General features: G+C 34.1%; 1 protein-coding gene across 1 annotated transcript in view; it reads right to left on the bottom strand.

Moving 5' to 3' along the window:
• Positions 1–207: 207 nt before the first annotated feature.
• The window catches only part of CCBE1 (collagen and calcium binding EGF domains 1), a 312,338-nt gene continuing 292,406 nt past the window's right edge, over positions 208–20,139 (bottom strand). The window contains exons 7-11 of the mRNA XM_074279468.1: positions 12,994–13,114; positions 8,581–8,720; positions 8,454–8,489; positions 7,663–7,698; positions 208–6,010 (exon numbers count right to left, since the gene is read on the bottom strand). Of these exons, the coding sequence (XP_074135569.1) occupies positions 5,777–6,010; positions 7,663–7,698; positions 8,454–8,489; positions 8,581–8,720; positions 12,994–13,114 (567 nt within the window). The 3' untranslated portion in view covers positions 208–5,776. The remainder of the gene's footprint in view (positions 6,011–7,662; positions 7,699–8,453; positions 8,490–8,580; positions 8,721–12,993; positions 13,115–20,139) is intronic.

The following is a 20,139-nucleotide window of genomic DNA, read 5'->3' on the forward strand; positions in this document are numbered from 1 at the left end:
TACAAATGGGCAACTCAGAGTCTGAAAGGGATATTCTCTTCTGTCTCATTGTTATCTAATCATTCCATCCCATAATTTCATTAAACTGACTGGGTGAATCAGTTTGATAAAAGTTCCCTTAACTAATTTTCTTATACATCTTTGTTATAAGATCAAAATGTGATTCCCCAAGAGAAATGTGTTTTATGACAAAAAACAACTACAAAATATAAGAAAAAATAACTTTGTAATTAAGCATACATAACAAATGTTCTTCATGAAAATCACATACATAACTGTTTGAAATATCAGCCCATGTTTTACATATGTCTGTTATAAATAATGAGCAATATGGTTACTGAAGTGAATGACCAGTCACTAGGAAATAACATTCATTATACAATTCCAGGGAACTCTCTCTGAGGCATAGTACATATTTGTTGACTTGAATTGATTTGAACCTATCAGAGCAGCAATGACCTCCAGCTTTGTCTGGAGTATGCATATGTATTCACACATGTGTAAGTGCTGGTGGGAAGAAAGGGAGCCAGTATGGGAACAAAACATTCTTATCCTCTTATTTTCCTAAAGCAACAGTTTTTCTTCCAATCAACAAAACATTCTTATCCTCTTATTTTCCTAAAGCAACAGTTTTTCTTCCAATCATTTGTAATAGGAAGGCTAGCAAAGCAGATACTCTTAACTCTTGAATAGTACTACACTTCTTTGCAAATGGAAACTAGCTATTGATTTTCTGTCATAAAACATGTTGATGTTTTTTATTCATCATCAATAATTTTAGATGAAGTCCAACTTAATTTTTTGTAAAAATCTGAATAATTTTGTAATAATCTGAATAATTGTCCTGGCAATTCCAATAGATTTGGTTTGGAAAATGCCATCCAGATTCAGAGAGAAAACTATGAAGACTGAATGTGGATTGAAGCATACTATTTTCACTTTTTTGTTTGTCCATTCCATTTGCTTTTTCTTTCTTATGGTTTTTTTCCCCTTTTGGTCTATTTTTTTTCTTGCACATGATAAATATGGAAATATGTTTAAAAGGATTATACATGTATAAACTATATCAGATTGCTGGCTGTTTTGAGGAGGGGAGTGGGAGGGAAAAAGGGAGAAAATTTTGGATCATAAAGCCTTACAAAAATGAATGTTAAAAATTATCTTTACATCTATTTGGAAAAATAAAATACTATTAAGAAAAAATTGTCTTTGAGGAAATGTGTGTGTGTGTGTGTACGTACACTGGTATGTGGGCATGGGCACATGTGTGATAATCTCAAGTGGCCAACACTGGAGGAGCATGAGGAGGTAGAGCCCCAAAATAGTACTTGGAGTATATTGTTTCCTGGACCTACATGAAGAGATGCTGTGGGTATTGTGGCTTTCCATGGGTGATACCTTCTTGCATGTTTGTGGCAAAGGAAGTTCCTCTGCCAGGCACATCTTGGACTAGGTATTAATATAAGCAAGTGTAGCCTGGGAAAAGTCAGATGGCATTTTACCTCTGGGGATACTATTAGCTCATATGCACTTACTATACCTATAAGGAGCTTAGGAAGTTAGTCATCTGAAGCTTCACAGTGGCCATTTTTTTATTTGGTTTTATTTTAAAATGTATCCAGGAAGTTGAGGTTGAGTTTTTGCCCTACTCTGGAGCACAGAAGGGCATATTTTTCACTATACAGATTTCTCTCAGGAGACTAGGAATGTTCTGAAAATAAAATAAAATTCTGCCTGCCCTGCAGATAATTTCCATATCACTTTTTTCCAGCTAATTTCCATATCACTTTTTTCCATCAAATGCAAAAAATCTCTTCAAAAAAAAAAAAAGAAAGAAAATTTTTTTAAAAATCATTTAAAGTCTCAATCATTTAAGTCTGGGTTATGTGAATACATACATTTTGAATCCAAATTTATCTTGTAATATTGAAGATGATCCTAAACAATTCTTGACATGAATTATAGAAGATGATTTATTATAGATATACTGTATCCTACCTACTCTCTACCTAAAACATAATTGTCCACTATGTTTAAAACAAAAGTAATATATTTATATATGTGGAAATTTAATTTAAACATATGTTGGGAATGAAAGGATTTCCCATTTGATGTCATATGTTCTTTGAGGAGAAGAAATATTCATTTAATATTATGACAGGAGCCTGTGTTTGGGAGATCTGTAGGCTAAAAATTATTTACTAAATCAACCTGATCCAGCAGGTTGAGATTATAAAAGATAAAAAAATAACTGTGTGTACCTACAATTCCCAATATACAATGTTATTTGAAAAAAGTGTGGGAATCTCAGTTTTAACCAGCTTCAATTTATATAATTTGAATATATAATCCTGGTCTATAACCTTCTGTGTGCTTAAGTTTGTATTTTACAAGTGTTTAACAATAGAGAGATTTCCAAAAACAGACAATAATTTTGAGGAAAAAAAGCAATAAAATTTCTTATTTTTGCTACATCAAAGACAGATCCAATCATTTCTCACAATCCATGGCACCATTTTCTAAAGCATTCATCCATCCACACCCTTTAAATAATGTACTTCACAAACAAGCAAAACATTAAATATATTCCAGGCAAAACCAACAGCTGTTGAGCAAATGTCTTCTGAAACCTAGTATTGGGAAAGGCTAGTGCTATATCACTGTAACTGGTTAGACTGAAGGAAGCAGAAAAGATGCTGGAAAAGTGACAAGCATTTGTGAAGCCAATAGGCCAATCTAGACTCTTTTGGTCTGAAAAATTTCTTCAAAGGAGATTTTCTCAGAGTTCTGGGATATTCAATGGAAGCTCCACATAAATTAGAGCCAGGCTTAAAGTGTTTGTGTTGAGCACAGCTGTTGGCTAATTGTGATTGGATTGTGGTATCTGATGCATGTGCTAGGGGATAGAGAGGGGGTTATTGCTAATAATCCTTTAGATGGATATCCAGAGCATCCTTTTCTCTAGCATTCTTAAGACTGAATAGCAAAAAGAAAAAGAAAATGGAATAAAAACATGATGGACAAATGCGAAAACAATGAGACCTCATCCAAATAGTCCTGTGCTTAATTGAAGACTGTAATTTTAGAACTGGAGGAGACCTCAAAAGCCATGGAGGCCAATGCCAATATTTTACAGATGAGGAAACCAAGCAACAAACAACCTAAGTGAAATGCTCAAGGTCATATAGTTAGGAAATGTCTGAGGCAGAGTTTGAAAACAAGTCTTCTTAACTGTAACTGGAACACCTGGCTTTCTCTACTGACTGCCCATTGGGATGTGCTATTTAGCTACCTCACTTTTCCCATTAGAAAGACAAATCATATAGGCTAGACAAACATAAAAGATCCACAGCTAATTGCATTCATGGAATCTCAAATTTAGGAACAGCTAGATGGTAAGGTGAATATACTGACCCTGAAGTCAGGAGGAATTGAGTTCAAATGTGACTTTGGATACTTCCTACCTATGGCTTTGGGCAATTTATTTAACCCCGTTTGCCTCAGTTTTCTCATCTGTAAAATGATCTAGAGGAGGGAAGGGCAAATTACTCCTTTATCCTTGCCAAGAAAACCCTAAATAGGGTCATGAAATGTCTATACAACTTATTGACAAAATAATAACCACCACAACTTTAACCTTAGGAACTACAATTTGCATGGCTAAGAATTAGAGGGAAAAGGTACAACCAGGGGAAAAGCAAAAGGCTTTCCATGTAAGGGGAAGAAAAAGAAGAAAGCAGCAAATATTTCTAGAATGATGGCGAGGAAGTTATATGACTTTTGCTGAAAATAAATAGCAGCCTCAAGCATTCTCAAGCAAATAACCTTTTGGGGGAAACTTTCCAATGGATCTTGGTCTTAATTGATCCTAGGAAGAATGAATCTACAGAACAAATAGGTTTCTTTTTTAGCTTCCTCAGTGCCTGGCCCAGGGTGACTTGACTAGAGGGGACTACTGGGAGAAGTCAGCAATTCAAACAAGTAGAATGGCTTGTTTCCATGAGATAGCTCCTTTTCACTAGAATGAATGCTTATTAGGGACCTTGTTAAGGGACTTCTTCATCCATTAGCCAAAGGAGTTGACCTAGATGACCTCTAAGGTCTCTTCCAAATTTAAAATCCCAAATTCTATAAACATTTTGTTTTAATTGAATGGTTAGGGAAAAATTCCTTTTGTAAACTGTTTTCTGCAGTTGTGAAGGAAAGGAACTCAAGCAGAAAAACTGAAAGCACAAGAGAAAATACTTTTCCTTATCAAAAACTATAGAATAACAATAGTAGTAACAGGGAAACTTCTACTTACTGGAGAAAGCTCATTTTTGCTCAGCATCCCTACTCCCCTCCCCACTAAGTGAAATTTCTTTAACTGCTTTAGCCCCAATTATACTGGTGAAGTTGTATAGACTTATTACAGGACCTTCTAATATTAAGAGAAAATTTAACTGTTTTAGCTGTTTCCTCTTCATTTGACCAGAAAGAGAGGAAAACTAACCCCAAACCAGAGTCTTTCACAGTCTGGAGTCCAATCTTAAATTGATTCAAATGCTTTGACTCAAAGGCAGGATGGCTCTCCAGACAAGGTTTCTTCAGGTGCCAAGTTTGGCTTGAGGAATTTGTACTCCAATGATCCTGCTTTGATGAAACTGCGATTTACTGAGGAGAGTTCTTCAAAGCCTACCTATCCACATGACCAAAGAGTTAGAAAATCTGGCATATCACCTTAATGGTTTCTGATGTACATTAATCCATTTCATCACTTTATCATATACAATATTCAATATATTTATATAAAAAGAGGGAATTTAGTGCAGCACTTTTTACTCTAAATGTGGTATCTACTTAAAAGCAAAGCAGCAACACTTTAACAGTCCCATTTGGGGTTTATAAGACTCCATTTTATATACCAGCAAAGATTGTAATTCTTTTATTTTTCTCTTTGGTCCCTACTACCTTATCCAGTGACAGTAAGAAAAATCATCTAATTATGGACATTTAAAAATGAAAGGACCCCATTAAGAATATACAAATAATGTACTATTTTAGATAACCTCTCTCTTCCAAAATCTTGGCCCATCTTCTGCTTAGGAGATTTTGTTCCTTTGGTTCCAACAATCCCTTCCATATTAGGAATCACAGAGGATGAGAAGGCATGTTCAAACTATTATCTGGATTAATGAAATTATGATGAAATTATGTTTCCAAATATTAGCCTTATGTCATTTGTATATGTCTATAAATGTGCATGTTGTTTTCCCTATTAAACTATAAACACTTGAGGGCAGATTCTATTTCACTTTTATATTATATCCCTAATGTCTAGAATATAATATAATAGTTGCTTAACTAATTGATTGATCAATTTTTTGTAAGTGGGTTTGGAATTTTATCACATGGCCCATTATCTCATACTTTGGAGACATTCTCATTCACAAAATGAACAGATTTCTTATGTCAAACTCTGGAAGTTTCTTTGAATCCTATAGTTGAAACAAAAGGAAACTAATGGACAAACTTTGATTCATTAGCCTAACTGGCTTAGGCTGGGAGGCATATGAGTCAGTCACTGGTCTACTTATCAAGAGATAAGGAGGTGGCTTATTAAAAGAGAGTATTTGGAAGCAAGGTGGTACAAGGGTAGAAAGTAAGGAGAAGAGTAAATAAAATAAAAATCTATTTTTTAAATCCCCAGTGCATTTTTTTTTCTTTCCTTCATTCAAATTCAGGAGAGAATCAATCTTTTCATCCCGTACTTTTGGTGTGAAATACCTAGGTCCTGCTAAGGATATAAGTCTTTGTCAATTCTTGAGTCTCTTGTCTCAGTTCTCTTTGGATAGTCTTCTCCAGAGCCAAAGTCTAAGACATCTGGATAGTTGGAAAATTCCTGAGGTAATGGGAACTCCTCTGCTGATGAATGAGTCCGGTGCCCAAACACCTTCTCCTGAAGTTCTGCGATGTCATTTCGAATGTCAGCCATCATCAGCAAGAGGAAATCAAAAGAACCAGGAGGTCCCTACATAGTTGGAAGTAGAATTCAGAGTCAGAACATTGTTGTCTCAGCCCTAGTCAATACAAAAAGTATACAAAAGTGGTTTGGTTTGCGAAGGTCTATTGTTCAATATCAATTGCTAACTTGATGGGAAATTCATTTGCTGAATTTCATTGCTCAGGCAGGTTGGTTTTGGGGGTGATAATCAGAGTTCCCAAACCTTCAAATCACATGTGACCTCGGGTGGATTATTTAATCCTTCAATCTCTGAGTTTTCTGATTTGTAAAGTGATGGAGGAGTTAGAATGACCATTTCAAGAGACTTAGCAGAGTAAAAAGTATTAAAATCCTATTTTAAAAGCTTGTTCTGTGAATGTTTTGTCAGTAATACAGTGATCTAAGACAATCCACAGGACTCACAAAAAATGCTATCCACCTTCAGAGAAAGAACTGAAAGAGTCTGAATGCAGATCAAAGCAACCTTTTTTAAACTTTTATTTTTTGTATGTGTTTTCATTTACAACATGGCTAATATGGACATATTTTTTGTATGATTGCACATATACAACCTATATGGGGTTGCTTGCCTTTTTTTAGGGAGGGGGAATAAGAGGATGGAGAGAGAGAATTTGGATCTTAACATTTAAAAAAAAATGAATGTTACAGTTGTTTTAACATGCAATTGGAAAATATATGATTACAAATTTAAAGAATAAAAAACATGTTTTCAGTTCTATATACATAGAAATAACAATATTTAAAAAACCAACATGAGAGAATTTTAAAAAGAAATTAGTATTTCAATAATTGGGAAAGAATCAAGGGATTTTTAGCTTTGTATATAATGGGCACATATTATTTTCTATTGTTACAAAATTTATTTATCATTACATTTACTTAACATCATTTAATCATCACCACCTCTGGTGATAATATGGGGAAGTTTAGATAGGCATTCTGCCTTCTGGAAAATAACAATCTCAAACACACAGATGCAGCCATGTGGTTAAATTTATGAATTTTTTCCTAAATTTTTAATAACTTTGTTTCTGGTGGTGATGCCCCCAAAGAGCACCATCAAGAAGGATTTCTTAATGGAAGTAAAAATATCTTTTTTCATATGGTCAGAGGAGTGGCTAAGTTTATAGAATGTTGGGACTGGATGGGTTTAAATTTTTTTTTCTTATCTGATTTTTAGACTTTGTCAATATTCACAGAGCACTTGGATAAGATGCATAATGAGGAATCTCTCAGAGATGGCCTACTTTAAGGAAAATTCTTGATCTTTTTGTATCACAGACAGCTTCTACCCCCTCTTTTGGGAATCTGGTGAAGCCTATGGACTACTCAGAATAATGATCTTAAAATGAACAAAATAAAATACTTAGGGTCATAAATAAATCAATTATACTGGAATATTTTATTAAAGTAATTTCAAAAAGTATTAAAAGTATGACCTTAAAAATGGCCATGATTTAAGAAAAAAAGAAAAATAGCTACACTGACTTTAGTAGGTTATTTCACAATAATAAAATGCTATCCAGAAGAACCAAATGAGAAAACAAGGAGGCAATCATTCTTATCTGAGTTTACATCTTAAATTATTTTTAAATGATTCAAAAGCCTTTCTAATGAACATTCTACCTTGATGAGATTAGACAGATAATGCTACTTACTGGAGATCCTTTGGGTCCAGGAGCTCCTCTTTCCCCCTAGAAAAATCAAGAACAGCATTGCTATCTAGAACAAGTATCTATTATTTCAGTTTCAACTTTAAAAAAAGAAAGAAAAAACAAACAAACAAACAAAAATACCAAATAAGCTTCTGTGATTAAAATCAAATGTAATATTACAATTGTGCTTCAGGACCCACTTATTTGTACATAGCTGCCTAGATCCAGTATCTCAAGACCATATATTTCCAAACCAGGTTAGACAAAAAGAACACACATATCCCCAGGCAGCTCATGGAGTTATTTGCAAACTTTGAAAACTAACTTACTTGAATTCTCCATACCATCCCTTTCCTTACCCCACCCCCAACTCCTGCTTCATAAAGTATCATCAATATTAGATAGCAAGAACAAAAGTAAAACTACCAATTAGTTCCTTGATATATATATATATATATATATATATATATATATATATATATATATATATATATATATATATATATATATATATATATAAAATATCAGCAAAAATCTTTGCTGAGAGAAAAGAATGTATTATTATTCTCAGAGGTGAATTTGAAATAGGACTGGAGAATTTCCTTTAAGTTTTTTTTGAGCTTTTCTAATTTCCCTCCCAACTTTCATATTTCAGAGAAAACATCTTTGCCTCAGTTTTTTCCCCTTCCCCTGGAAAATGGGATGGTTGAACAGTTATTGACATTCAGTTGGTGCCTATAGTTATGATGGCAATGAATATTTAAGCTTTCAAAGATTGAAATTTTAGTATATACCTTGGAACCATCTCTTCCTGGTGCACCTGGTGGACCCTAAAAGACAAAGAAATTCTGTTAAAAAGAAAAGAAAATGAAAATAAAAAAGGAAAATCCCATAGTAAGTGGATTGGAAAAAAATACTAACCACAGGGCCTCTCCGGCCTTGCTTAATATGGGAGAGGTCAGGAGATGGTCCAATGGGTCCCATCGAGCCCCTAGGACCAGGCTGTCCAGGAGGCCCAGGTATACCAGGAAATCCAGGGCTTCCTTTTGGTCCAGGTGACCCTGTAATACAAAAGTATTTTATTAATCTAATAGCTCAAGATTAAAATTTAAAACTTAAAAACCTAAATTTAAAACTTAAATACTTTGATAATTTTATTGATAACGAATAATTTAACATAATTGGATTCATTTATAATCTGGTATATTTCATTTTATATATTTAAAAACGTTTAAAATTTTATTAATTTTCCTAAGAAGAGGTCCATAGGCTTTATCAGATTGCCAAAAAAATTCATGACACAAAAAAGGTTAATAACCCTTGTTCTAGATCTACCTTTTATTACCTTTTCAAGAGCTTCCATTTTAGCTTATATTTGGTGACAACTAGTGAAATAGTGTGAAAAATTCTAGAATTTTCATATTGTATAGATATTAATTTAAGGGCCAGACACAGGTCAGAGGAGAGACAAGCTAGTTCAAATTTCATCCAAACTTGTCAGTCATACCAATTTTGAATTCCATTTCCAGAAAAGTGATTGGGAAGGAAATGAGTTTCTTTCCTGGATTAAATAATTTCTTCAGAAGCCTAAAGCCAGCCACTTCAAAGATCCAATGTTTTACAAGAGTTTACACAGTGAATAAACTCATCAGGAAGTGTTGCATTACATGTGTGGGGTGAGAAACTTCATATCCTTTATTCTATGGAGGCAATGAGTGCAAGAGACAGGTTTCTAATCCTAGGAAGTGAATTTTGTCAAATATTTAATGATTCCCCGAGGCCTTTCTTTAATAAATCAGTATATTCTGTGGCTGAATTACCTTAAGATACAGAATCAGAATATTAATTGAATGTTAATTCTTAATAATTAATTGAACACCAATAAATAATTAATTATTTGTAGAGAAATTTTATTTGCCCTTGAGCTGCCTTAATAAGCCTCAGGAAAAAAGTTTTAGAGCAGCTGCAAAATAGCCTGTGATGTTAGAAACAATTAAGATAAATCAAAAATTTATGGAAAAAGCAAAGGTGAGCTTCATGAATAGGCTGAATGTACATAATTATTCTCGTCAATTACAAACTATGCAAACATTTAATGTGTTTGAACCATTATTGTATACGATGGTTTCCAATACCAACCACATATAGCATGATAGAATGAAATCGGATTTTGAGTCAGAGGACCTATACTTTCTGACACTTGTTACCTCTACATTCTTTGATAAGTCACTTAATTTTTCTAGGATTCAGTTTCTCATGACTGGTTAGGATTCCTTCCAGTTTTTTTTGTTTGTTTGTTTGTTTTTTGGTGGGTAGAGGTTTTAGAGAACATTTTTTAAAAGTCACAAATCCAGTATCCTAGACAGTTCAAGTCAAGGTTAGAAACAAGAGGGCAGAAATGTTTAAAACAAATCCAGAAAATTGGACATGGATTCATGAAGGATGTAAAAGTTTCTCTTGACTTTATAGTTTGTCCCTGCTATGATTTGAGAGAAAGAGGAGAGAGAGAGAGAGAGAGAGAGAGAGAGAGAGAGAGAGAGAGAGAGAGAGAGAGAGAGAGAGAGACACAGAGAGAGAGACACAGAGAGAGAGACAGAGAGAAAGTGAGAGAGAGAGAGAGAGAGAGAGAGAGAGAGAGAGAGAGAGAGAGAGAGAGAGAGAGAGAGGAAGAATGTATACAAAATCATAAATGACCTCCCTCTAATGAAGCAAGACTATCCCAAGCTTTTAGAGGAGAAGAGAGAAGCATATAATGGAAATAAATTCATAAGCAAAGAAACCATGTTCACTGATAAATAGCAAGATGCCTATATAAGAGATTTTCTGAAAAGACCAGGAAGTAGGTTAGTCATAGGAACTACACTAGGGGAAGATAGATAGGTTAAAGATAAAGGCCAAAACTAGCTCTCATTCTGAATAGATGTAGGTACAAATTTTTTTCTATCACATTTAAGGAAAAAACAGAATATTAGGACAAAATCAGAGAAGAAAAAATTAGTTTGGTCCTGCCTCTATTTTTTCTTTTTGCTTACTTATTTCCATCTCCCAAATCATATTGATCCTTCAAGGTTCATCTCATGAAGCCTACCTTAAGTATTCCCATATATGATAGTTTCTCTTTTTTTTTTGACCTTTAGTACAGTCTATTTTTGTACTTCATGGTCGAATGAAAGAATGTTAGATTTGGAGTCAGAGAATCTGTATTGAAATCCAAATTCTGACACTTACTAACTCTATATCCTTGGACAAGTCATTTAATTTCTCTGGGACTCAGTTTCCTCACCTGGAAATGTGCTTTATGACTGCATAGGTCCCTTACAGCTTTAAATCTATGATCACCTCTTCCTCTTAGTTTCCCTGGACTGGAAATCTCAGCTCAAGTTCCATGTTTCAGGTCCTTTCTAATCCTTCCAGATGCTAATGTTTTCCCCTTTCAGAGGACTTTCTATCTATGCTATATATATCTTGTATGTGATTACTTATTTACATGCAGTTGTTCCCCATCCCCATTAGAATATAGAATCCTTGAGGGCAGTGATTGTTTTGGTTTTTGAGATTTTTTTTGTCTGTATTTGTATCCCCCCAACATTTAGAACACAGCCTAGCATATAATAAGCATTTAATAAATAAATGCTCACTGATTGACTGTTTGATCACTATTATACAGGACTGCTTAATGTGCATATATCATTAAGTATTTTTAAATTTTTTATTTTATTTTCAGTTCTGAATTCTCTCTCTTTCTCTCAATTATCCTTATCCCACCTATTGAGAAATTTAGGGAAAGCAAAATCAATTATATATATATATAAATATATATATATATATAAATATATATATATATATATATAGACACACACACACACACACACACATATATATATATATATATGTATATATATATATATATATATATATATATATATACATAAAAATATATGTAGTTAAGCAAAACAAATTATTGCCTTAGCTATGCCCACAAAAAGAAAGAAAACATGCTTCAAAATACTCTTGAGTCCATCAATTTTCTTCTGAAGTGGATAGCATCCTTCATCATACGTCCTTTGGAATTGTGGCTATTCATAAGGGTGCCTATCTTTTTTTTTTTTTCCCTGAGGCTGGGGTTAAGTGACTTGCCCAGGGTCACACAGCTAGGAAGTGTTAAATGTCTGAGACCACATTTGAACTCAGGTCCTCCTGACTTCAGAGCTGGTGTTCTAGCCACTGCACCACCTAGCTACCCCAGGGTGCCTAAGTCTTTCAAAGTTACTTATCTTTATAATATAGTTTTTGATTAGCACAACAATTTCCATCATATATTCACACATCATATAATTGTTCAGCATTTCCTAATTGATGAGCACCCCCTGAGGATCAATTTATTTTCTGCTACAAAAAGGTCTTTCATATGTATATTTGTAAATATGGGTCCTTTTCATCTTTTTTAATCTCTTTGTGATACAAATCTAGTAGTGGTACTGCTGAGTCAAAGGGTATGCACAGTTTAATAGTCTTTTGGAAATATTTCCAAATTGCTTTCCAGAATGGTTGGGCAAGTTCACAGCTCTACCAACAGTGTAGTCATGACTTTATTATTTTTTATTAAATATAGAGCTTTTAATTTCTCAACTAGAATGTAAGTTATTCAGGGACAGAAATGCTACTTTCTATTTCACACTCTCTAACACTGCCAAGACACAAGACTTACTATATTGTAGATTCCCATTAATAATAAAATGAATAGAATTGAATATTAGTGGGCTATCAGTGCCCAATAACAAATAATAAAGTTAATATTTTTTAAAATGAGCTTGCACACCTCTACTTTTCTTTTTTTAACTGATTCAGTAAGAAATAACCATTCAAATGTTTTAATTTGCTTTCTCTGAAAACTATATTTATCTTTAGGGAACTTACCCCACTTATCTATCATTGATTCTTTACTTCTAAAATGTAGATGGAAATTGGTGACACAAGCTTGAGTACAAACTTCTTTAACTCTATACATTGGGCATTCAGCAAGCAACTTATGCTCAGCCTATTTGCTGTTATCTAAGATCTTCCAGTATTCTCCTCTCACTCCCCAACCCCTGCCCAAATCAACAGCTAGTAGGTGATGCACTGGCTGATATCAATGCAACCTGCTATAATTTTTTATTGAAACAAAGGATTAAAGATACAGAGCTGGAGGAACTCTAGCTGATATAACTCCCTCATACAAATCTGGAAACTGAGACAGAGAAGTAATGTGATTTGATGTGTTTTACTGTAAGTTTTGCTGTATTTCCCAGAGGTCTTCATTGCTCTCTCATCTTTCCCACTCCTTTCACTTACCTGGAGGGCCCTGACCACCAGGTTGCCCAGGGGGTCCTGGTAAGTAGGTGTTTGAAGCCAGCAACTTGTCAACAGTGACATGCTTGCCTAGGTCAACAGCATTGTTTGGGAGCAGTGCAATCTGCAAAGAGGGTAACGTACCATTGTTAGAAAGGGGACATTGCATGAAAGATCTTGTCACTTGCTTATTTTAAAAGTAGCTGTTTACCCAGTACAAAGAACAGAGAGAATCAGGACTGGATACAACCCTAGGAATCATACTAGTCCTACTTCTCCATTTTAATTACTGAGAAAACTGAGTATCAAAGAGGTGGAGTGATTCACTCAGAATCACACACTTAAAGATCACCAGAGTTAATGGTGAAGTTTCAAAAGAACCATAACCAGAAGATGGGTTGCTTGGTGATTTTTTGGCCATTGAAATACAAAAATTAGCAATTTACGTCAGTGAAAGATTGGTTCACCCACACCAACAAAATCACAAATCTTTCAGTGTATCAAAGTAACTTGGGTCATATGTATGATAGAAATACAAAGTCTCTTTGGAAAGGACCTGGAATTCTGGGACTTAGCCTCTTTGGCCAGCTAATAGAAATTAATTCTCTCTGGGGCCATGACCTATGATGAGCCCTAAATAACATCTGAACACTCAATAATAACCTTTGGTAAAACTGAAGCAAATGACACTTATTCATAAAATCTCACTATCCCTTACTTTGTAGTATTCTTCCTTCCTTTTAATCCTAACTTGAAAGATTCAATGCTTTTCATTTATAAGGTCTCCTCGAACTTAATAATCTACTGGATGAACTAGTAACCCATGCTTTGGGTTACTCTTTATCATATCTGATCAGAGCTAATCTGTCTTATAACTCATTTCTTTTGGGTCCTGTTTCCTGCTAGGGCTGATGTGAAAAATCAATCCAAGCAGCAGATTCACTAATTAATAATTATTGCAATGAACATATTGATAAAATATTTTAATAACATAACATATTATAATATATAATTAATGACAATAATAAATAATTTTCAGTGCCATTCAATTATATTACATAAATACTAAAATATGTATAATAGGATATAATTTATTATATATAGCTTATATTTTCTTTTAAGTGTATATGTCATATCCCCCCTAAGTAAAACATAAGCTCCCTGAAGGCAGGGACTGTAAAATTATTATCATTTTGTCCCCAGAGATTAATATAGTGTCTTATGAAGAGTAGATGTTTAACAGGTGTTTGCTGAATTGGATTAACTTGATGTCAGGGAACAGCATGAACCCTTCTAGAAAACAAATAAGGTTCATAAAGCCTTTGTGTAGTGTTTAAACTTTAAAATTTTAATAACTCAGCTTGTCATTCCTTTAATATCTCCTCAGAGTTAGAGGTCACTCAGAATTCTCAAATGTTAATCATTAAATTAGATTATATATTTGGTACAAAAAAAATACCTCAAAGTTCATCTTGTCCAATTCCTTTATTTTATAGATGAGAAAACTGAGGCCCAAAGAGATAAGTGATTTACCAAAATCATAAATGGCATATATTAGGGCAAAAATTTGAACCTCTGCCTCCTAATTCAGTGCTCTTTCCATTGTTTCACACTACTTCAAACCCCTGTCTTTAAAAATGGGGAAACTGAGGTCCAAGGAAGCTAAGATTTGCCAAGATCATATAAAAAGCAAAGTAGTAGATCTGGGATTTGAACCAAGGTTTTATTACTCCAAATCACCATTCTTCACGTGGCACCATGTTATCCTGAACCATTATTGGAGTACAAGCACGATGTTCCAACCTAGAATGACTTTGTGGTTGAGTATGATGATAGGTTCCCAGTTACCTTGGATCAGAGGATCCAGTTCAGAGACGGCCATGACCAGAAGATGGGTTGCTTGGTGACTTTTTGGCCATTGAAATACAAAAATTAGCAATCTACATCAGTGAAAGATTGGTTCACCCACACCAACACCCACACAACAACCCACACACAACAATCACAAATCTTTCAGTGTATCAAAGTAACTTGGGTCATATGTATGATAGAAATAATCTGTCAAAACATTCAAATTCCAGATTCCTATAAAAACTTTTTAAAAGAAAGTTGAATTTGATGCTAATAACTGATATGGATTTTAATTCTTCTTGAAGAAAATTATGGCAGCTTTTTTCCCCATTGGACAAAGAATAGAGAGAAAATACTCCATAATTTGTCTTTTTACATTATTTATCAAGAATTTCTATCATCTCTAGAACCCAAACTCCTCAAGTTTATATGAGTATTAGGATTTCCTGAAGACTTTTGTATGCAATTTGCCATAGTCATGCCATGTATCTCACCAGAGGATGATTGACTGTTTGGATATTGCACTGGACTTTAAGGTAAATATATCTATATTCAAATCCTGACTCAAACACTAGCAAAGTGATCCTGATCACGTTATTTAATCTACTTCAGTTTCCTTATCTATAAAATGGGGATAATAGTGTCTACCTCCCAGGGTTGTTGTGAGGATGAAATGAGATTATGTAGAGTGCTTTGTCAACCTTTAAATGCAATAGAATTGTTAGCTATTGTTATTATTAGCTATTAGGAGTAACAAAGAGGGATAATTCTAGGGGATTAACCAAGAGGCCAGTAGGGAACACATTTTTGATAAGAGGGCTTTTCAACCTCTTAAATCACAACCAGGTTGCTATATACTCCATATCTACAATATTCTGACAATGTTATGGCTAGTCATCAAGAGAATGCCTCATTTTTATGAAAAATGGAACTGGTTTTAAATGCTTCTAGCTACCTTTTGGAGGCATCGATCAGATAATACAGAGGATCATCAGAATGGAGTATCACATGAGTTTTAGTGGACACAGATCTATTGGGTCAACTTGGACATGAGAAGTCTGAGGGTCAGAGGTGCTCCAGGGAGATAACTCCAAACATCAAATTCTAAGTCTCTTAGGGGCTTTTCAAGAAGGGAAAGAGTAAAGTGATGAATTCTAGACAGTTCTAGTGATAAAATTAACTCTCTCTCAGAACTGATTAGTCTTTCTATAATTGGTCTGAGAAATTGGACTGCACATAACTGATAGATTTTTGGAGTCTTCTGGGCTAAGATTTGGTACAGGCTGGTAGATGGCTCTATCTTACCTTAAGCTTCCAAAGCCCCCTTGGAATCTAGGTAAATAACTATGGGCATGTGTGCTTGGTTCAGAGGAGGCTTGTATTTCTAACTACAGCAAATATCCTTGTGAAAAAGTGACCAGGCAACAGGGTATCCTATTTGGTGACTTTTGGACATAGAATTAATGAGGGACAATCTGTTATTTTAAGTGTTGAGTGCTTTCTCTATAATATTGTCCCAAAGCAGAATAAACATTTCAGAGTGGTCACTTTTCATTTCCCATTTTCTCATTCACATTATCCCCATTCTGTCTCTTTCTTTGTCTCAGATTTCATGCTAATGTTCTGGAAAATTTGAGATGCAATTCATAGGAAAGGTGCTACACAAAATAAATCTAGAACTAGTCTCTCAGCCTCTATTTCAAATACATTATATACAATATAACATGTTGGAGAACTGATCTCCACAATAAAATAACAGGGAAACACAATCAAAAGATAGCCAGAAAGTTTTGCATTGTGTCTAGGGAAAAGAATCAAAGATCGTAAAAGCATGTGTTGATCCATAGCCAGAATATCAGGGCAGATATTATATATATATATATATATATATATATATATATATATACATATATATATATATATATATATATATATATATATAAAACATAGGTAGAACTGCAAAATTTCTGTTGCCAAAAGATTCACTTTTATCTTTCTAATGTTTGTTTTTGGCACTAAATTCTACAAAGTTTACATTAAATATCTTCATTATGAAACATGATTCTGAGAATTACCACTGGCATTATTATTCTTTCCCCACAGGAGACCTTCTGGGTCTGGTGTTCTTATGATATGTTTTTATGAGCTGACAATTTCCTTTGCTCATGAAAATAACACCATTCTGCCAGTAGAATAAACTCAACATCCATGAAGGGTGAGTCAACCATATTTACATTAAACACCTCTCTTATGAAACATGACTCTGGATATAATAAATGTCTTATGTGTCAAGCTGTCATGTAAGGATGTCATAATTTTTTATGACAGCCTTTCTACTTTGAAGAAGCTAGGGCAAAGTGAATTCTAACAGGACTTTTACAAAACTACAATCAAATTCAGAGATGATTTAATGATTAACTTGTACTCAAATTCATGGCCATAATTTGGCCTCCTGACCTCAGTCAGTCATTTTGCAAATGTGTGCCTTTGGTCTCAAGAATGACAGAAAGAGAATGAGTGGTTTGAATTCTTTTCCCATTATGGGAAAAACAACTTTAAAACACATGTTCTATTAATAGAGGTGGGACTGAGGGAATAGTGTTACTAGAAAGCACTAAACTCTATCTTTACTTGCTTCCTGGTAAAAGAAACAAATATGAAGAATAAAAAATTCTTTGTTGGGGTACAGTGGAAAGAGCACTAGCCAGTGCATCAGAAGACTTGGGCTCTAAGATTCCACACTTATAGATTTAGAGTTGGAAGCAACTGTGGAGGTCATCTGATCCAATTCCTCCTATTTTATAGATCAGGGGTTCTAAAACTTTTTTTCTATTCACAATTCCTTTTTGCCCAAGAAATTTTTATGCTTGAGAAATTTTTATACCCCAGGCCTACAGGTATATAGCATAGATATACAAATAAAACATTTGCTGATAATAAATCATAATTTCACAACCTCATATTCAATTAAACAACCCTACATGGGAGCGTGACCCACAGTTTAAGATGTGTTATAGATGAGGCTGACAGGCAAAATATCTTGTCTCAAATCAAACAAGTGCTATTTGGCAAAGACTCACTGAGAGTTTGATTTCTATCATTTACTAATAGGGCCCATCCCTTCTATCTAATGCCAAATATGGGGATTGAATCATCAGGGATTCTTAATCTGGAGTCCATTCATTTTTTTTATATATTTTGAAAACTATATTTCAATACAATTGAATTCTTTCACAATTCTGTGTATTTTATTTTATGCATTTAAAACATTTGGTGAAAGAGTATGTAAGCTTCATTGGACTGACACAAAAAAATTGGGGAATTGTGCTAGATGGACTTAAGAGAGTTTGCTCCCATTTTTAATATTTTATGATTTTTAATTTTGCAGTCAAGACTCTGGATGCCAGAGACCAGGTTACCCTGTTCTTAAAGAAAATCTCCCAGAGTCTCCTTCACCCCTCTTCTAAGAAACCCTCCTGTTCATCCTTGCAAAATACACTATGTTGTCATATTCATTGAGTGACATAGTGAATATTAACCTCAGTTTCCTGACTAACCACAACAGGATAAGTATTTTCTGGCTATTTTCAATTTCTCTGTACTTTTAGCAAGTAAACGTTGGAAGTTAAGGTTTTGATTTGTTTAAGTGCTGCTGTCCTAAATTCCTAGATCAATTCCCTGTAATAACTATAAAAAAGTATATGGGAGGGAAATTGTAGCAATATTCTCCCAGTTTTCTTCCATTTCATGGATCCCAACAATCATGCCATTAATGTCCATATTAAAAATTTAACATTAAAATTTAACATTGCCTTTAATAAAGTGCCTTGGAGTCAATTGGAAATCAATTTTTTCCTAAGCCTGAGAAATAAGTTGGCATTGACTGGCTGGTAGCTCATTTATAGATGATGATATGATACTTGCAGATGAAATGACTAAATTGCAGAGATGATAAGTAATTTCCCCTAAATCAATTATTTAGCTGAAGATATGAGTGAGATAGAAATTTGAATCATCAAACTAGTAGGCTACAAACACTGAACTCTTCCTCTGGCCTTCTATTAAATTTACAATCTTACCATTTATTTGAGTTTTTAGTTTACTACCTTTGTTTATTATTTAATTATTTCTTGTGATTATGTTTTGGGTTTTAGGGCAGCATAATACTAGAAAGCTGAAGTTGGATTAAGGAGAGGCCTATGTTCAAATTCCATCTCTCATTCTTAACTGAATATGTGACCACATGCACATTTATACATGGTTTCATATTTATAAAATAGGGATAATGATATAGTACTTAATCCCTAAAATTGCTTTGAGGATAAAATGAGGAATTTTATAAAAATTGCCTTGAAAATCTTAAAATATAAACTTTTTTTTTATTCTTACTACATGTTTCACAGGTAATATTTCTTAGTTAAAATTGGTGAAAATGAATTGAATTTTTATTATTCTTACATTGAGAATATAAACTTGCTGAGAGTGATATCTAATTTTATATTTCTTTCTATACTTAGAGCATTAGCATAATGCTGAGCAAAAGCTGATAAATTAATTTTTGAATCAAACTAGGTTATTGTTTGCCCATTTGAACCATTTAATGTCTGGTTTGTGCTATCAAATTGTAGGGAATGGAGAGCTTAGTTCCCTGTCTCTGGGATAGAGTCAATAACAAAATAAGCTATTTCCCGGACTTTTTATCCCTGACTCAGCTTACATCCCTATGGGCCTTGCAAAATGTCCAAACTATCCTTTCTCTTGTCTTGTTTCCTCTGGAATTATCCTTTGGCAATCACACCACATCCTATTCTGGAGTTTGGCTGATCTCTGAGAAGCCAGCTGAGTTCATGGCTCTAATTTATCTTTGTGGAGTTGGCAGGACAAAGACCCCTGTCTAAAAGATAAATGACCAAGTGCATCATTTGTAAACCAACACCAATTTTTCTTAGCTGGTTTTCCCCACTAGGAATATGTGTGTGTAGGGGAGGGTGTAGATGTGCTAGCATCACAGTTGCTTGATTGGACCTCTGTGACATCTTTTATAGTAGCACTGGTAGCTCTCTAGTCAGGTATTGCTGCCTCTAACAGCCCAGTGCTTATTCATATTAATAGTTAGCATTTATTTGTGACCACAAGGATTAGATAGTTGATGTTAATGACAGAACTATTTGGTGAAGAGTCTTGGGTGAAGTTGGAAATTGTAGTCTTGGCTATTGTGCCAACTGTGACTTTAGGCAAGTGACCTACTCTGTCTAGTCCTCAGTTTCCTTATCTGTCAAAAGCATACCTGTCTCCCTT

The sequence above is a fragment of the Sminthopsis crassicaudata genome, chromosome 1 (genome assembly GCF_048593235.1).
Source record: "Sminthopsis crassicaudata isolate SCR6 chromosome 1, ASM4859323v1, whole genome shotgun sequence".
In the NCBI taxonomy this organism is placed as follows: domain Eukaryota; kingdom Metazoa; phylum Chordata; class Mammalia; order Dasyuromorphia; family Dasyuridae; genus Sminthopsis; species Sminthopsis crassicaudata.